At 40.5% G+C, this 16,704-nt stretch overlaps 1 protein-coding gene across 2 annotated transcripts in view; it reads left to right on the plus strand.

The window, feature by feature from the left end:
* Positions 1-621: 621 nt before the first annotated feature.
* The window catches only part of LOC137429409 (BMP-binding endothelial regulator protein-like), a 45,922-nt gene continuing 29,839 nt past the window's right edge, over positions 622-16,704 (plus strand). The window contains exons 1-5 of one of the 2 annotated variants that reach the window (XM_078780025.1): positions 622-939; positions 4,415-4,500; positions 6,712-6,811; positions 7,177-7,262; positions 15,913-16,030. In XM_078780025.1, the coding sequence (XP_078636151.1) occupies positions 816-939; positions 4,415-4,500; positions 6,712-6,811; positions 7,177-7,262; positions 15,913-16,030 (514 nt within the window). In that variant the 5' untranslated portion in view covers positions 622-815. The remainder of the gene's footprint in view (positions 940-4,414; positions 4,501-6,711; positions 6,812-7,176; positions 7,263-15,912; positions 16,031-16,704) is intronic. The other variant, XM_078780026.1, reaches the window with a different exon arrangement.

Consider the following 16,704-nt stretch of genomic DNA (forward strand, 5'->3'; position numbering starts at 1 on the left):
GAGCTTGAATCCGCCATTGAGTTTTCGCCTCGGGAGTGTAAAGTCTCGCAATCGGTCATCCGTGTTACCCTACGGTGTTCACCAAGGGTAGTCACGCACGACGCTTATATAGAAGCTAGCATATATATATATATATATATATATATATATATATATATATATATATACATACACACACACACACACACACACACACACACACACACACACACACACACACACACACACATACATACATACATACATACATACATACATACATACATACATACACACACACATATACACACACACACACTTTCGTACTTTCAAGTAATTCTACACCGAACCATTCAGGATGTAACGAAGAGCCATTACAGGATGCCCCTACGGGACGACGTATGCTAATATCGGGGAACAGCGGGGGGAATCAAAATGGAGGGTTAGGGGTTGGGGGAAATACTTTGCCTCCGGGATAAATTCTCGGCACTCAGAGCCTTTGGCTCCCCGGAGTCGCTGGAATCCCCATCCCTCATCTTGGGCTCAAACTGGAAGCCAGCCCCTCGCTGTCGCATTAGCAAGCTTACGAAGGGGCGGGTTTGAATGGAGCTTTAAAACCGACATGACGATCTCCTCATCGCCAGTACAAGCGGCTTCAATCGCCATTATATCAATATACATGTAACGACTATAACCCGGCGGAGTGCGGGAACCATTACTGTTAATAAATCCGGGAGGTGTTCGAGCCGAAAGGTGCACTTGGAAATTTGGCAGCTCGTCGATTTATTACGTACGAACAGGTGCGCGTCATGAAACATGCGTAGCGCACGCCCGACATGAGACCCGAACTTTCCCTTCTCACTGGTGGACGGCCAAGGATGACGCTGATTACGGGGGATCTTCTCATTCTCTCCCTCTTCCAGCTTCTTCCAGCTCACGCCCTGGGATACATTTTAGCAGGTGTGTCTTAAAATGCGCGAATCTTCTTCATTCCGAACGTCGTACATCAAGTGAGTAATTGCGACGTGTTTTTTCGTCTCGTACTTTACTCTTCTTCTTCCCTATACCTTTTTGTGAAACAATTAGTACGATTCGGCAATTGTAGTTAATAATGATGATTATGGCAGAGATTATTGAATTGCGAAAAGTGAACTTGCCGAAATGACGTCATTAATGGGTGCAACGTAAGCGATGCATGCACGTGCACGAGGTCCGTTCAAAATGTTCTCAGAACGCGATACTCACGACAGTTATTATTCAATAAGTGAGCATTGTAATAACTACGGTATGTAGCTACATGTATACAGTACACCTATTGACAATTCCACAGGATGCGGCGGAGGTATCGCATTTACCTTTGAGCTTTCTGCTCTGGGTTCGATTCCCGACCCGACAAAACCGTCCCCATGGTGGACCTTAAACTGGGTGTCCCCGTTCTGCCATCATTAGTTTGTAGTCGTTAAATATCTCACGGTGTCTTTCTCCAAGACGAGTCGGCGAGTTATTACCGGTACCCTGAACAAATCGCGAATTCCCACTCAAATCGCCTTCAGCCGAACGACACACCTGGCCAGCCGGTTCATGGAATACTTGAGACAAAAAAAAATTCCCTGGCCGACCCCGCAATAAGTGGTGGATAATTAATTGGGGGCGTGAAGTAATCAGGGGCAGATCCAGGGGGGTTCACTTTGTGCACCGTGCCCGTTTATGCCCCCCACCCCCCACCCCCCACTCCCCCATCTGGATAGACAGAGGTTGTTTTCACCGCTGGCAGTTTGTTTGCGTGCAGGTGCAGGATATCTGAAAAAGTTATTGATGGATTTAGATGACATCTGGTGGGCAGGTTAAGTGTGTGACATGGACGAATTGATTTGAATTTTGTGAAAATCCGAGATACGAGAATTAGTAATTTTTAAAAAGTGATTCTTCACCATTATGAAATCGGGCAACAACGATATATAGAATGTTTCAATAAGTTGTGGATGAATTCGGACGAAACTTGGTGGACATGTTGGGTTTGTGACAAGGACAAATCGATTCGATTTTGGTGAAGATCCGGGTCAGGATCCAGACACGATAATTATTAAATTATATGATTGATTATTCACCATTGAGTGATTTATTTAAAAACGATACATAGCACGATATCTCAAAAAGTTGTGGACGTTTTATAACTAAACTTGGTGGACGAGTTGGTTGGGCGACAATAAGAAGCCGATTCGATTTTGGTTCAGGTCCGAATCCAGATCCGGGTTATCGGTGGAATAAAAATATAAACTGTTCTACCTGGCGGAGGTGTGCTCCCTTCTGAGTGCTGTTCTAGTCTGTCACATGATCGTTGTGCGAGATATCATTGGACAATGGACAATCGTCCGCATCCTTTTCTTTCAGGCAGGAATTCATCCAAGCCACGTTACTTTTCTCCTCTGGCTCTGTGTTAATTTCTGATACGCAGTGTTTAGATTTGATGTAAAATATTGACATTTTACATCTTTTAGCTAAATTTTGTCAAGTGAAAAAAATTTGAAGACGAATGCGTGGACTTGAATATGGCTTGGTGGAAGATTTTGCGATCTGTGAATATTTTAGCCTCAAGTGAATCCCCCATAAAAAAATTCTGGATCCGTCCCTGGTAATTGTAGTAGTAGTTCTGTGGTCGTATTGTAGTAATAATAGTAGTAGTATTGTAGTAGCAGTAATGGTAGTAGTAGTAGTAGTAGTAGTAGTAGTAGTAGTAGTAGTGATAGTACTGTCGTAGTATTGTAGTAATAGAAGTAGTAGTATTAGTACTGTAGTAGTATTGTAGTACTGTAGTAGTAGTAGTAGTAGTAGTAGTAGTAGTAGTAGTAATAGCATACTGTAGTAGTAGTAGTACTGTAGTAGTAGTAGTACTGTAGTAGTAGTAGTACTGTAGTAGTAGTAGTAGTAGTATACTGTAGTAGTATAATAGTAGTAGTAGTAGCAGTAGTAATAGTAGTAGTAATAGTAGTAGTAGTATACTGTAGTAGTATTGTAGTAGTAGTAGTGTAGTAGTAGTACTGTAGTAGTAGTAATAGTAGTATACTGTAGTAGTAGTAGTAGTAGTACTGTAGTAGTAGTAGTAGTAGTATACTGTAGTAGTAGTAGCAGTAGTAGTGATAGTACTGTCGTAGTATTGTAGTAATAGTAGTAGTAGTATTAGTACTGTAGTAGTATTGTAGTACTGTAGTAGTATTGTAGTACTGTAGTAGTATTGTAGTAGTAGTAGTAGTATTGTAGTAGTCGTAGTTGTAGTCGTACAACTAGTAATAGTAGCATACTGTAGTAGTAGTAGTACTGTTGTAGTAGTAGTATATTGTAGTATTATTGTAGTAGTAGTAGTAGTAGTAGTAGTGGTAGTAGCAGTACTAGTAGTAGACTGTAGTAGTATTGTAGTAGTGTAGTAGTAGTAATAGTAGTATACTGTAGTTGTAGTAGTAGTAGTAGTATACTGTAGTAGTATTGTAGTAGTAGTAGTGTAGTAGTAGTACTGTAGTAGTAGTAGTATACTGTAGTAGTAGTAGTATACTGTAGTAGTAGTAGTAGTGTATTAGTAGTACTGTATTAGTAGTGGTTGTACTGTAGTAGTACTGTAGTCGTACTGTAGTCGTACTGGAGTAGTACTGTAGTAGTTGTAGTAGTAGTTATAATACTGTAGTAGTAGTAGTAGTAGTAGTAGTAGTAGTACTAGTACTGTAGTAGTACTGTAGTAGTACTAGTACTAGTACTGTAGTAGTTGTAGTAGTAGTAGTAGTAGTAGTACTAGTACAGTAGTACTAGTACTGTAGTACTAGTACTGTAGTAGTAGTACTGTAGTAGTAGTACTGTAGTGGTAGTACTAGTACTGTAGTAGTAGTAGTAGTAGTAGTAGTACTGTAGTAGTAGTTGTTGTAGTAGTCGTAGTAGTAGTAGTAGTGTAGTTGTAGTAGTAGTAGTACTGTAGTAGTAGAATTAGTAGTACTGTAGTAGTAGTAGTAGTACTGTAGTTGTAGTTGTAGTAGTAGTAGTACTGTAGTAGTAGTATTATTAGTATTTTGTAGTAGTACTGTAGTAGTAGTAGTAGTACTGTAGTAGTACTGTAGTAGTATTACTGTAGTAGTAGTAATAGTAGTAGTATACTGTAGTAGTAGTAGTAGCATACTGTAGTAGTACTACTGTAGTTGTACTAGTAGTACTGTATTAGTACTGCAGTAGTAGTTGTAGTAGTATACTGTGGTTGTAGTAGTAGTAGTAGTACTGTCGTAGTAATCGTATAATTGTCGTAATATATGTGGAAATAGAATACAAAAAGTTTGAGTTTTCTGGATTTTCGTGAGTATCTCGTTCCGAGAACATTTTGAACCTCCCCCGTAATGGTGTTTTCAAAGCCATTCACAGCACTGTGAAAAATGTTTACCATCAAACTCGTCTCCTGCAGGTACTGTGGCGACTTGTGACAACGAGGGGGAGAAGGTAGACATTCCCTTCACTCTGGGAAATCCATGCCTGAATTGCGAATGCAAGGTAAACACACACACACACACACACACACACACACACACACACACACACACACACACACACACACACACACACACACACACCACACACACCACACACCACACACCACACACCACACACCACACACCACACACCACACACCACACACCACACACAGACACGCACACACACACAGTTTGATGGTTGGATTATTTATCACATAGTTCGTTATACATCATCGAGTGGGGTCGTCCATTCCTTACCATTATCGTTGTTAGAGAGACAGGTAAATATAAAGGTAGAACGAACTGCTCAAGGTATTCATGTTGGTAGTATCTTGAAGACACGATCAGATGTCACAAGTAATTTCTATCGATTGCTCCTTGAGTTAGTCGGTATCGGGCAATTTTATTCACTCCCGGTTAAGAGATAGCACACCTACCTCCTACCTACCTAAGTATTGCCTATCGATAGGCTGGGTTCAATTCCCAACCCTATTATAAACTGTCCGAATGCTGCTCCACGGGCACGGTGTTCCATCCCAAAGTGCAGACCGTCCCTCGGATGAACGTTAAGCCGGGTGTCCCATGTGCTGGCATGACTTGGTGGACGTTAAAGATCCCTCTGTGTCTTTTCCGAAGAGTGGGCGAGTTATCGCCGGCACCGTGAACAAATTACACAGTTCACACCCAAATCACCTCCTTTCGAACTCGACCAGCCGGTTCGTGAAAGACATGAGCCAAAAACGTACACAGTCCAACGCTACGAGACGGTGGGAATAAATGTGTCGTTAAAGAAATAGTGATGGATTCGTTACAGTAACGACTTCCCACAAGGATTCGGATCAATTGCTCCGAATCCTTGTGGGAATCGGAACCTTTACACAGCACCAGGTGGGATGTTCAAAGTCATCGGAACGAGATGCCCACAACATTCCAAGAAACGTCACACTTTTTTAAATTTCCCAATATATAATCACAAAAACATTACCTAAAATAATTTCCTTAATAATTCCTTTATTTTTTAACTTTGTTTAATTTCTGCTTCTTCCCAAGTTTTCCTTCCACTTTCTGTGATTGAGAGTTTGTGTATGTATCCACCCCCTGTGTCCTCCCATAGCCCTCATTCTTCCCATGTCCCTTATTTCTCCAAGTCTTCCTCTATTTTGTCCCTCTATTCCCATTTCTACTCTTACTTTCGTTACGTTACATCCTGGTCCGTTCTACATTCTAGCTCCTCCATGAGCCTCGACTCTGTCTCCAAAAAAAATGAAATAAAATTTTGAAATTTCTACGTATAGAAAAATCAATAAGGTGATAGTTGGTGTTTCTTCCACTACTTTGGGCATCTCGTTCCGATAACATTTTGAACACTCCTCATACCTGGGTTTATCATCACAGTGAACATAATTTTTATTTTTTAAATGACGTCATACGTCATTGAAGTTGATCGTGTTATTTTCCGTATTTTCGGTATATTCGGTATATTTTCGGTATATTCGGTATATTTTCGTTATATTCGGTATATTTTCGGTATATTCGGTATATTTTCGTTATATTCGGTATATTTTCGTTATATTCGGTATATTTTCGGTATATTCGGTATATTTTCGGTATATTCGGTATATTTTCGTTATATTCGGTATATTTTCGTTATATTCGGTATATTTTCGTTATATTCGGTATATTCGGTATATTTTCGGTATATTCGGCATATTTTCGGTATATTCAGTGTATTTTCGGTATATTTTCGGTATATTCGGCATATTTTCGGTATATTCAGTGTATTTTCGGTATATTTTCGGTATATTCGGCATATTTTCGGTATATTCGGTGTATTTTCGGTGTATTTTCGGTATATTTTCGGTATATATTCGGTGTATTTTCGGTGTATATTCGGTGTATTTTCGGTATATTTTCGGTATTTTAGCTTTTTAGTAGTCATACATATGCAAGGGTAGCGGCTCATGGGGGAATTAAAAGACGAAGGGGAGCAAGTTCACAAGCTACCAAAGGGTGGGGTACATAGGGGTGAGAATTGGGGGTTAGTGTCTAATGAAGTGGTTTTGATCATTTCCTGGTCGTTCAGGTTGAACCATTCGCCCTGGAGATTTGGGTCACGGCTTATCAAAGTGACGTCATTTATGTATGACCTAAGACCGTGTATATAAGGTCAGTAAATCCAATTAGGCTGTCAGTCACGTGACCGCCTGTTTTTCCTCTTCGCTCTTTCCAGAACAGGGAGGTGATTTGTATACAGAACAAATGTCCAGGCAAAATGAAGAACTGTGGACTGGTCGTGCGGAGTCCAGAAGAATGTTGCGGTCATTGCAGAGGTGCGGTGTCCATCTCACTATGTAATCAATTCAGAGATAGATTGATGAACCAGTATAATGACGAGCAAAATGATGTGAATATGAAAAGGTCCATTCTGGAATAGTTATTTACTATCCACCTCAACAGCATGATCCCCTACCCCCACCCAACCACTCAACCCTCCCCCCTCCCAAAAGTATATGCTGCCAGGAACCAACCATGGCCTCCTTATCGATAAATTTCCCTTAAACAGTCTCTGATATAAACTCATAGAATCATTACAGCAATATTTTACTTCCTCGTAGGGGTTAACGGTGAATCACATGATTTGAACGACGAGCATCATTCCCGTCACGTCTCTTTGATCCTGTGTTTTGTTCTTCAGAATGCCTTTTGGATGGAATCGTCTATCACACATCAACATCCAGCAATTCGATCAACTCATCCTCATGCACCTTGTACTCATGTCAGGTGAATCCACAGAAAATTTCCCATCGTTAGCTACGTCTGTTATATTTACGATCGATGATGCCATACGATGTTTGATAACTTCCCCAGATGGGTTAATATGTATATGTGCGCGCGCGCACACACACACACACACACACACACACACACACACACACACACACACACACACACACACACACACACACACACACACACACACTGGAGTGGGGGGAGGGGAAGAGGAAAGGGAGAGGAGGTGAATGGATATATATAGATATACCTTTCCTTTTCCTTTTCCTATCTATGACGATGATGTCGAGTCTCCTCGGGCAATGATTGCATTGCCCTTCTATGGCTGGTACACACAGGTAAGTGTGTGGTATAAACAGGGGGTCGCCACTCCTCTCCGTCTCTCTGCTGTCCGTTGGGGAATTCACCCTCTTTCGCCCGTGCTGTTGGAGTCGACTGGACTCTCATCCACCAGATGTGCAGAGCTATCTGCCACTTAAACCGCATGGCTGCGGACTGTTACCCTGGTAAAGAGGGCTGACAGGTACTATACCTTGCCCACAGGTGACCTTGGGTTACGCAAGGGAGGGGCATCCATCCCCCTGAGGTATCAGAAGACACCCACATACCCTGCATATATATATACCTTTTGCAATATACCTTTCAACCCTTTAGACTGCTGAGATCCCTTAGACCTTTGACGATCCTTAGACCCTTAAGACCACCAAGATCCTGAAAGACCACGAAGATCCAGAACTCCAAAAAGACCCCGAAGACCCAAAATACCCCGAAGACCCCGAAAGGCCCAAATACCAGAAGACCCCAAAAAACACACCAAAGACCCAAACGACCCCAAATACCCTTAAATACCAAAAAAGGACTACAAATATTCAAAAGACCATGATGGGCCAAAAGACAACAATGACCCTTAAAGACCCTGAAGACCCAAAAGACTCTGAAGATTCCAAAGACCCATTAGATCCCAAGATCCTGAAGACCCCCAAGACCCTTAAGACAACTTTTACCTTTCAGACCCTTTCAATACTTAAGACACCTTCAGACCCTTTTTTTTTCTTCTTTTTTTTGTATACAGGATCGAGGCTCGTGAAGGAGCGAACATTTATCACACAGAAAGACAAACCGACAAACCGACACATAACCGACAAACCGACACATAAAACAAAAAGCATCGGGAGCGGTAGACAAGATGGGGAGAGAGGGGGAAGGACACAAACACAACATTTGAGAGCAGGAACCGAGAGACATGGAGACATCGAGAGAACTGTGGGTGGGAGAGGGCTTTGGGGGGGGAGGCATGGGAAAGGGGGTGGGAGAGGCATAAAACATATGGACACTGCCAGGACTACCAGGAAAGAAGTTGGAATTACAAACAAGGTGGATCTGGGGTGAATTAGTGGGGGTAGAAAAGATCAAGGTTTTGGATGGGGGAAGATAAGAGATGGTGGTGAACAGCTGTTTTAAAGACCTGGAGGGAGGAGTGGGATTGAAGGGAGTGTGGGAGTTTGTTCCAAAGGCGGGAGAAAAGAGGAATGAAGGAGTGAAGGTGAGCAGAGAGCCGAGATTTTGGCAGTTTAACCATCAGAGGCTTGCTGGCAGATCTTGTGCGACCTGTAGGAATATTTGGGGGACAGAGCACAGAGAGAGCTGGGGGAGCAAGGCCGGAGAGGAGTCGGTAGAAGACAGAAAGACCACCTACCTGCCTGCGGTGAGTGAGTGAAAGGCCCTCAGAGATAGCTTCATCGCGGGAGATTCCAATGATTCTGAAAGCTTTGGTTTCAACAGCGTGAAGCCGAGCTAGGTGTGAGGCAGGAGCACCAGCCCATAGGGGAGAACAGTATTCCATTGAGCTGCGGATGAAAGCCTTGTATGTGGTGAGGAGCTCAGGTGTGCCTAGGAAGGACTTCGCACGACGGAGGATGCCCAGTCGGCGACTGGCTTTGCAGGCCAGCTTGGAAATGTGGTTTTCCCAAGAAAGATCATGGCAGATAGTGAGACCCAAAAGCTTGAGCGACAGAACTTCTTGGAGAGGATTGTTGAGAAAGTAGATGGGAGGGTTGTCCAGTCGATCTTTTCGGAGAGACATAGTAAGAGTGTGAGATTTGTCAGGATTGAAAGACATGTTCCACTTGTTTGACCAGTCTGTGATTTTGTCCAGGTCTTCAGAGAGTGAGGAGGCTGCAGACTGCCGATCTGAGGGAAGAGGAATGGAGCGGCAGAGAGTGGAGTCATCAGCAAAGAGATAGAGAGGATTTTCCAGAGAGTCAGGGAGATCATTGATAAAGACCAGAAAAAGCACAGGGCCCAGCACACTGCCTTGGGGAACTCCAGCCTGAACAGGAAGGGGAGATGAGAGAAATCCATTCAGGGCCACACGTTGACTACGACCAGAGAGGAAGTCCGCAAGCCATGCATGGAGATTTCCATGTATACCATAGGAGTAGAGTTTGGTGAGCAGAGCTGGGTGCCAGACCGTATAGAAGGCACGTGATATGTCGAGGGAGACAGCTCTGATTTCCTGTTTGGCATTGAGGACCTCCATCCATTGTTGAGACAGGAGAAGCAGCATGTCCAGAGTAGAGTGACCTGGTCTGAATCCAAATTGATGATCAGAGATCAAGACATTGGAGAAGAGGAAAGATTTCATATCCGAAGCAATGATGGATTCCATGACTTTGCTGATAATTGGGAGCAGGCTGATTGGTCTGTAGTTAAAAGGATCTGTTTTTGCACCTTTTTTGTGTAAAGCGGTAATGTTTGCTGATTTCCAGGATGCTGGCAGATGACCTTGAGCGAAAGATAGGGTGAAAAGAACAGAGAGAGGGTGAGACCCTTCTTCCGACCTTTTATAGGAGACCCTTCCGACCTTTTATACCCTTTAAGCCTTTACACCCCTTAAGTAACTTTTGACACCTTAGATCTTAACATCATTAAGACCACTTACACCCTTCAGACCAATTAGACAGCTTGGACCCTTGACCATTTAGAGTTTACAGCACTTGTACCTTTTTAGATTACAAATAAATTACAAATTACAAATAAATAATATCACCAATATTACAAATAAATAATATCACCAATATTACAAATAAAAATATCACAAATATTACAAATAAATAGTCACCAATATTTCAAAATAATATCACCAATATTACAAATAAATAATATCACCAATATTACAAATAAATAATATCACCAATATTACAAATAAATAATATCACCAATATTACAAATAAAAATATCACCAATATTACAAATAAAAATATCACCAATATTACAAATAAATAATATCACCAATATTACAAATAAATAATATCACCAATATTACAAATAAATAATATCACCAATATTACAAATAAATAATATCACCAATATTACAAATAAATAATATCAGCAATATTACAAATAAATAATATCACCAATATTACAAATAAATAATATCACCAATATTACAAATAAATAATATCACCAATATTACAAATAAATAATATCACCAATATTACAAATAAATAATATCACCAATATTACAAATAAATAATATCACCAATATTACAAATAAATAATATCACCAATATTACAAATAAATAATATCACCAATATTGCAAATAAATAATATCACCAATATTACAAATAAATAATATCACCAATATTACAAATAAATAATATCACCAATATTACAAATAAAAAATATCACCAATATTACAAATAAAAATATCACCAATATTACAAATAAAAAATATCACCAATATTACAAATAAATAATATCACCAATATTACAAATAAATAATATCACCAATATTACAAATAAATAATATCACCAATATTACAAATAAATAATATCACCAATATTACAAATAAATAATATCACCAATATTACAAATAAATAATATCACCAATATTACAAATAAATAATATCACCAATATTTCAAAGTAATATCACCAATATTACAAATAAATAATATCACCAACATTACAAATAAATAATATCACCAATATTACAAATAAAAACATCACCAATATTACAAATAAAAAATATCCCCAATATTACAAATAAATAATATCACCAATATTACAAATAAATAATATCACCAATATTACAAATAAATAATATCACCAATATTACAAATAAAAAATATCACCAATATTACAAATAAATAATATCACCAATATTACAAATAAATAATATCACCAATATTACAAATAAATAATATCACCAATATTACAAATAAATAATATCACCAATATTACAAATAAATAATATTACAAATATGTAATATCACCAAGATTACAAATAAATTATATCACCAATATTACAAATAAATAATATCACCAATATTACAAATAAATAATATCACCAATATTACAAATAAATAATATCACCAATATTACAAATTGCTGGGCCTGCCTTGGGGCCTACTCGTGGACCTGCCTACTCCTACCCTCTCGTGCTGGGTCTGCACTGGTGCCTGCCACAGGGCCTGCCCTGGGGCCTACTGCTGGGCCTGCCTTGGGGCCTACTCGTGGACTTGCCTAGACCTACCCTCTCGCGCTGGGCCTGCACTGGGGCCTACTGCTGGGCCTGCCTTGGTGGCCTACTCTTGGACCTGCCTACTCTTGGACCTGCCTACTCTTGGACCTGCCTACTCTTGGACCTGCCTACTCTTGGACCGGCCTACTCTTGGACTGGCCTACTCTGGTTTTTCCTTCTCTTCTCCCTTCTTTGTTTCATGTGTAGGAAGAGATTTTTCGTGTGATAATCCATAAATAAAGACAGTGTGATTGAAGGCTTGGCTTGGTGTGCTTCAGGCCGTAACATGTGGTATGGGCGCCATCTTGGAAAAACCGAAAAACTTTGCACCTCTATATCTCTGAAAGCCCTGTGTAGAAAAAATTGAAACATGGCTCATTGTAAAGAAATCTCCATGTGGAATAAAATATGTTAATGATGATGTCATATATGCCTCCATTATGACATCATAATTCGACAAGTACAAAACTTCATCTGATCAAGATGAAATTTATTGAGCGTCATCTATGGATAAATTGGTGGAGAAAAAAAAAAATGACGATGACGTCATCGGTCACGTGGTTAGGCAGCCATATTTATTTTTAACACAAAAGCCTTAAAAACTAGATGGTATTCGTAGAATACTTACACTGCGCAGTCAACTTGGTGTGAGCTAACTCTTCTGTTTTTGAACATTTCTTTTTTTTGATCCAATATGGCTACCAGACCACGTCAGTGATGACATCATAAATTTATATTCTCTAAATAATTGTTGCATAGATCATGCTCGATAAATTTCAAACTGGTCAGTCTAAGCGTTGTCCCTGTCGAATTATGACATCATAATTATGGCACCAATGACGTCATCGTTAACAACACCTATTCCCCATATAGAGTTATTTACAATGAGCCACATTTCAATTTTTCCATAGAGCGGTTTTGGAGATATAGAGGTGCAAATTTTTTCAGTTTTTCCAAGATGGCGCCTGTAACACATGACCAATGACATCGTGATTATCATTAAAATATTCTAAAGGAGGAGGCGCTCCTATGGTGAAAATGTTGTGTCCATCAGACCAACAGTTGCTGAAATTTTTAAAATAATGATCGGATGGATAAGTGTTGTATTTGTCGAATTATGATGTCATAACGAAGGCACCGATGACATCATCATTAACATATCTGATTCCCCATGGGGAGTCGGTGACAATGAGCCAGGTCTCAATTTTTTCCATGGAGTGGTTTCAGAGATACAGTCACGTGAAAAAGTAAGTACACCCCATGTAAAGTTTTGACTTTTTCAACATATTTCAACATATATATATTTGATCTTCATTTCAACAATATTGATAGATAAAGGTGATATAATATAACAAATATCATGAAACATTTTCATTTTGTAGTCCATTGTACAATTTAAATAGACATAAATGCAAATTTAGCATGTGGAAAAAGTAAGTACACCCCTACATTTATCACCACTTCAAATACCTAAAATTAGAATCAGGTGCACCAGCTCAGGTGCAAATGATTAGAACATCGTTAGAGAGGATCTTGAAGGAACCTGTCTTATTTAAACCTCAGACATTTAGTTTGGTTTGCTCTTTGTTGTTGAAGTGTGCGGCATCACCTTGCCTAGATCAAAAGAGCTCTCTGAGGCCTTCAGAAAGAAATTTTGTAGATGCCTACGGGTCTGGGAAGGGATTTTAAAAGATCTCCAAACAATTTGAAATCAATCATTCGACTGTCTGGAAGATCATCTACAAGTGGAGAAGATTCCAAACAACTGCCAACTTGTTCAGGCCAGGCCGCCCCAGCAAGTTCAGCCCGAGAGCAGACTGCAAGATGTTGAAAGAAGTCTCTAATAACCCCAGAATGTCATCACGGGACCTACAGGTAGCTCTTGCCACTGTTGATGTCAAAGTGCACGAGTCTACCATTAGAAAGAGGCTGCACAAATTTGATCTACATGGGAGATGTGCCAGGAGGAAACCTTTGCTGTCCAGAAAGCACATCAAGGCAAGACTAAAGTTTGCCAATGAACACCTCAGCAAAGACCAGCACTTCTGGAACAATGTGCTCTGGACAAATGAGTCAAAGGTAGAGCTATTTGGCCACAGTACCAGAAGATACGTTTGGCGAAAACCAAAGACATCATTTGACCACAAGAACCTGATACCAACTGTAAAGCATGGTGGTGGAAATATTATGGTTTGGGGCAGCTTTTCTGCATCAGGGCCTGGGCAGCTCACCATCATAGAATCCACTATGAATTCTTCATTGCACCAGAGGGTGCTTGAGGATAATGTGAGGCCATCTGTCGGAATGTTGAAGCTCAACCGAAGGTGGACCTTGCAACATGACAATGACCCTATACATACCAGTAAATCCACCAAGGAATGGCTGAAAAGAAAGAAATGGAGGGTTCTGGAATGGCCAAGTCAAAGCACGGATCTAAATCCCATCGAGATGTTGTGGGGGGATTTGAAACGAGCTGTGCATGCAAGAAACCCCTCAAACATCGCACAGCTGAAAGAATTCTGCATGGAGGAGTGGGCAAAAATTTCTCCCAGTCCATGTCAGAGACTGGTAGACAGTTATAAGAAACGCCTACTTGAGGTTGTTTCTGCCAAAGGGGGGCAATACCACCTATTAGAGCCAAGGGTGTACTTACTTTTTCCACATGCGAAATTTGCATTTATGTTTATTTAAATTATACAATGGACTACAAAATGTAAATGTTTCATGATATTTGTTATATGATATCACCTTTATCTATCAATATTGTTGAAATGAAGATCAAATAGCTGTATGTTGAAATATGTTGAAAAAGTCAAAACTTTACATGGGGTGTACTTACTTTTTCATGTGACTGTATCGAGGTGTGAAGTTTTTCCAAGATGGCGCCTGTACCACTGACCTGTGACGTCATAATAATCATTGAAAGATTCTACGGGAGGAGGCCCTCCTATGGTGAAAATTTCTTGTCAATCGGACCAAGAATTGCAGAGAAAAAAATTCATACTGATCGAATCAAGAGTTGTACTTGTCGAATTATTACGTCATAATTAAAGTACCGATGACATCATCATTAACATTTCTTATTCCCCAAGAGGAGTCCTTGACAATGAGCCATGTTTCAGTTTTTTCCCATGGAGCTGTTTCATAGATATAGAGGTGCAACCCTTTTTCGATTTTTCCAAGATGTCGCCTGTACCACGTGACCTATGACGTCATAATTATCGTTGTAAAACTTCCACGGTAGGAGCCGCTCATATTCTGAAAATTTCGTGCCAATCGGACTAACAGTTGCAGAGGAATTTTTTTTTTCATACTGATCAAATCAAGCGTTGTACTTGTCGAATTATGACGTCATAATTAAGGCACCGATGACATCATCATCAACATATCTTATTCCTCATGGTGATTACTTAACAATGAGCTATGTTTCCCTTTTTTCCATTGAGCGGTTTGGGAGATATAGAGGTGTAACCTTTTTTCCAAGATGGCGCCTGTACCACGTGACCTATGACGTCATAATATTCATTACAATATTCTACAGGAGGAGGCCCTCCTATGGTGAAAATTTTATGTCAAGCGGACCAACGGTTGCTGAGAAAATGAATTTTTAAAATGCAGACACACACGCACGTACGCACCCGAATGCTTAACCCTGAATTTCGTTTCGTGAGCGCAGGGTAACCACTAAAAACACGTCCTGGCGAGGGTCTGCAATCTCTGATTGCTCTTTCTTGTTTTCTTTGTTCTGTTTAAATTGAGACCAACCCAGAGCTTACAAATCGATGGCCGAGTTAAAATGTTATTGTTAAGTAGGGGAGACCGATCATGGACTGGAGCACTACTCATTATGGAGGATATGCAACAGTTATGTGAGTTTGCAAAAGTTTAAGGGGGGTGGGGGGGGGGGAGTGGGGAAGAGGAATTCTGCACGTGAATTGAATAAAGTCATTCTTAAAAAGAAAGTTCTTGGGGAATTAGTGCAAAATGCTTTTTTCATGAACATTCATTCATTGTGTGTATGTATGTGCAAAAAGATTCACATTGATTTGAAAGCAGAGTTTCCATTTAGGCAGTAAATTGCACTTACAGGTCGTGAGAAGTGTTTGTTTGTCGCAGGGTGATGTCCTTACGAAGTCTACACGGAGGTGTGTGGTACCTTGCACGAATCCTCTAAACGTGCAGGGCAGGTGCTGTCCACAGTGTCCCGGTACGTCAGCATCCAACATCAAATGTGGTGAACAATCACACCCAGAAGAGTGAAAGAACAAAACAGAAGACTGCTCCTGTTTAAACTCCCAAAATCCAGTGTGTGTGTCAATGTGTGTGTGTCACTGTGTGTGTCACTGTGTGTGTCACTGTGTGTGTGTCACTGTGTGTGTCACTGTGTGTGTTACTGTGTGTGTCACTGTGTGTGTGTGTGTGTGTGTGTGTGTGTGTGTGTGTGTGTGTGTGTGTGTGTGTGTGTGTGTGTGTGTGTGTGTGTGTGTGTGTGTGTGTCACTGTGTGGGTGTGTGTATGTGCCACTGTGTGTGTGAGTGCCACTGTGTGGGTGTGTCACTGTGTGTGTGTGTCACTGCATGAGTATGTGTCACTGTGTGTGTGTGTGTGTGTGTGTGTGTGTGTGTGTATGTGTGTGTGTGTGTGTGTGTGTGTGTGTGTGTGTGTGTGTGTGTGTGTGTGTGTCACTGTGTGTGTTGTGTGTGTGTGTGTGGGTGGGTGTGTCACTGTGTGTGTGTGTGTGTGTGTCTGTGTGTGTGTGTCACTGCATGAGTATGTCACTGTGTGTGTGTGTGTGTGTGTGTGTGTGTGTGTGTGTGTGTGTGTGTGTGTGTGTGTGTGTGTGTGTGTGTGTGTGTGTGTGTGTGAGACTTTGTTTCTTTAGAGTTTAGATAGTAATTATTGGCATTG

Source organism: Myxine glutinosa, chromosome 6, assembly GCF_964187855.1.
Source record: "Myxine glutinosa chromosome 6, kmMyxGlut1.1, whole genome shotgun sequence".
NCBI lineage: Eukaryota > Metazoa > Chordata > Myxini > Myxiniformes > Myxinidae > Myxine > Myxine glutinosa.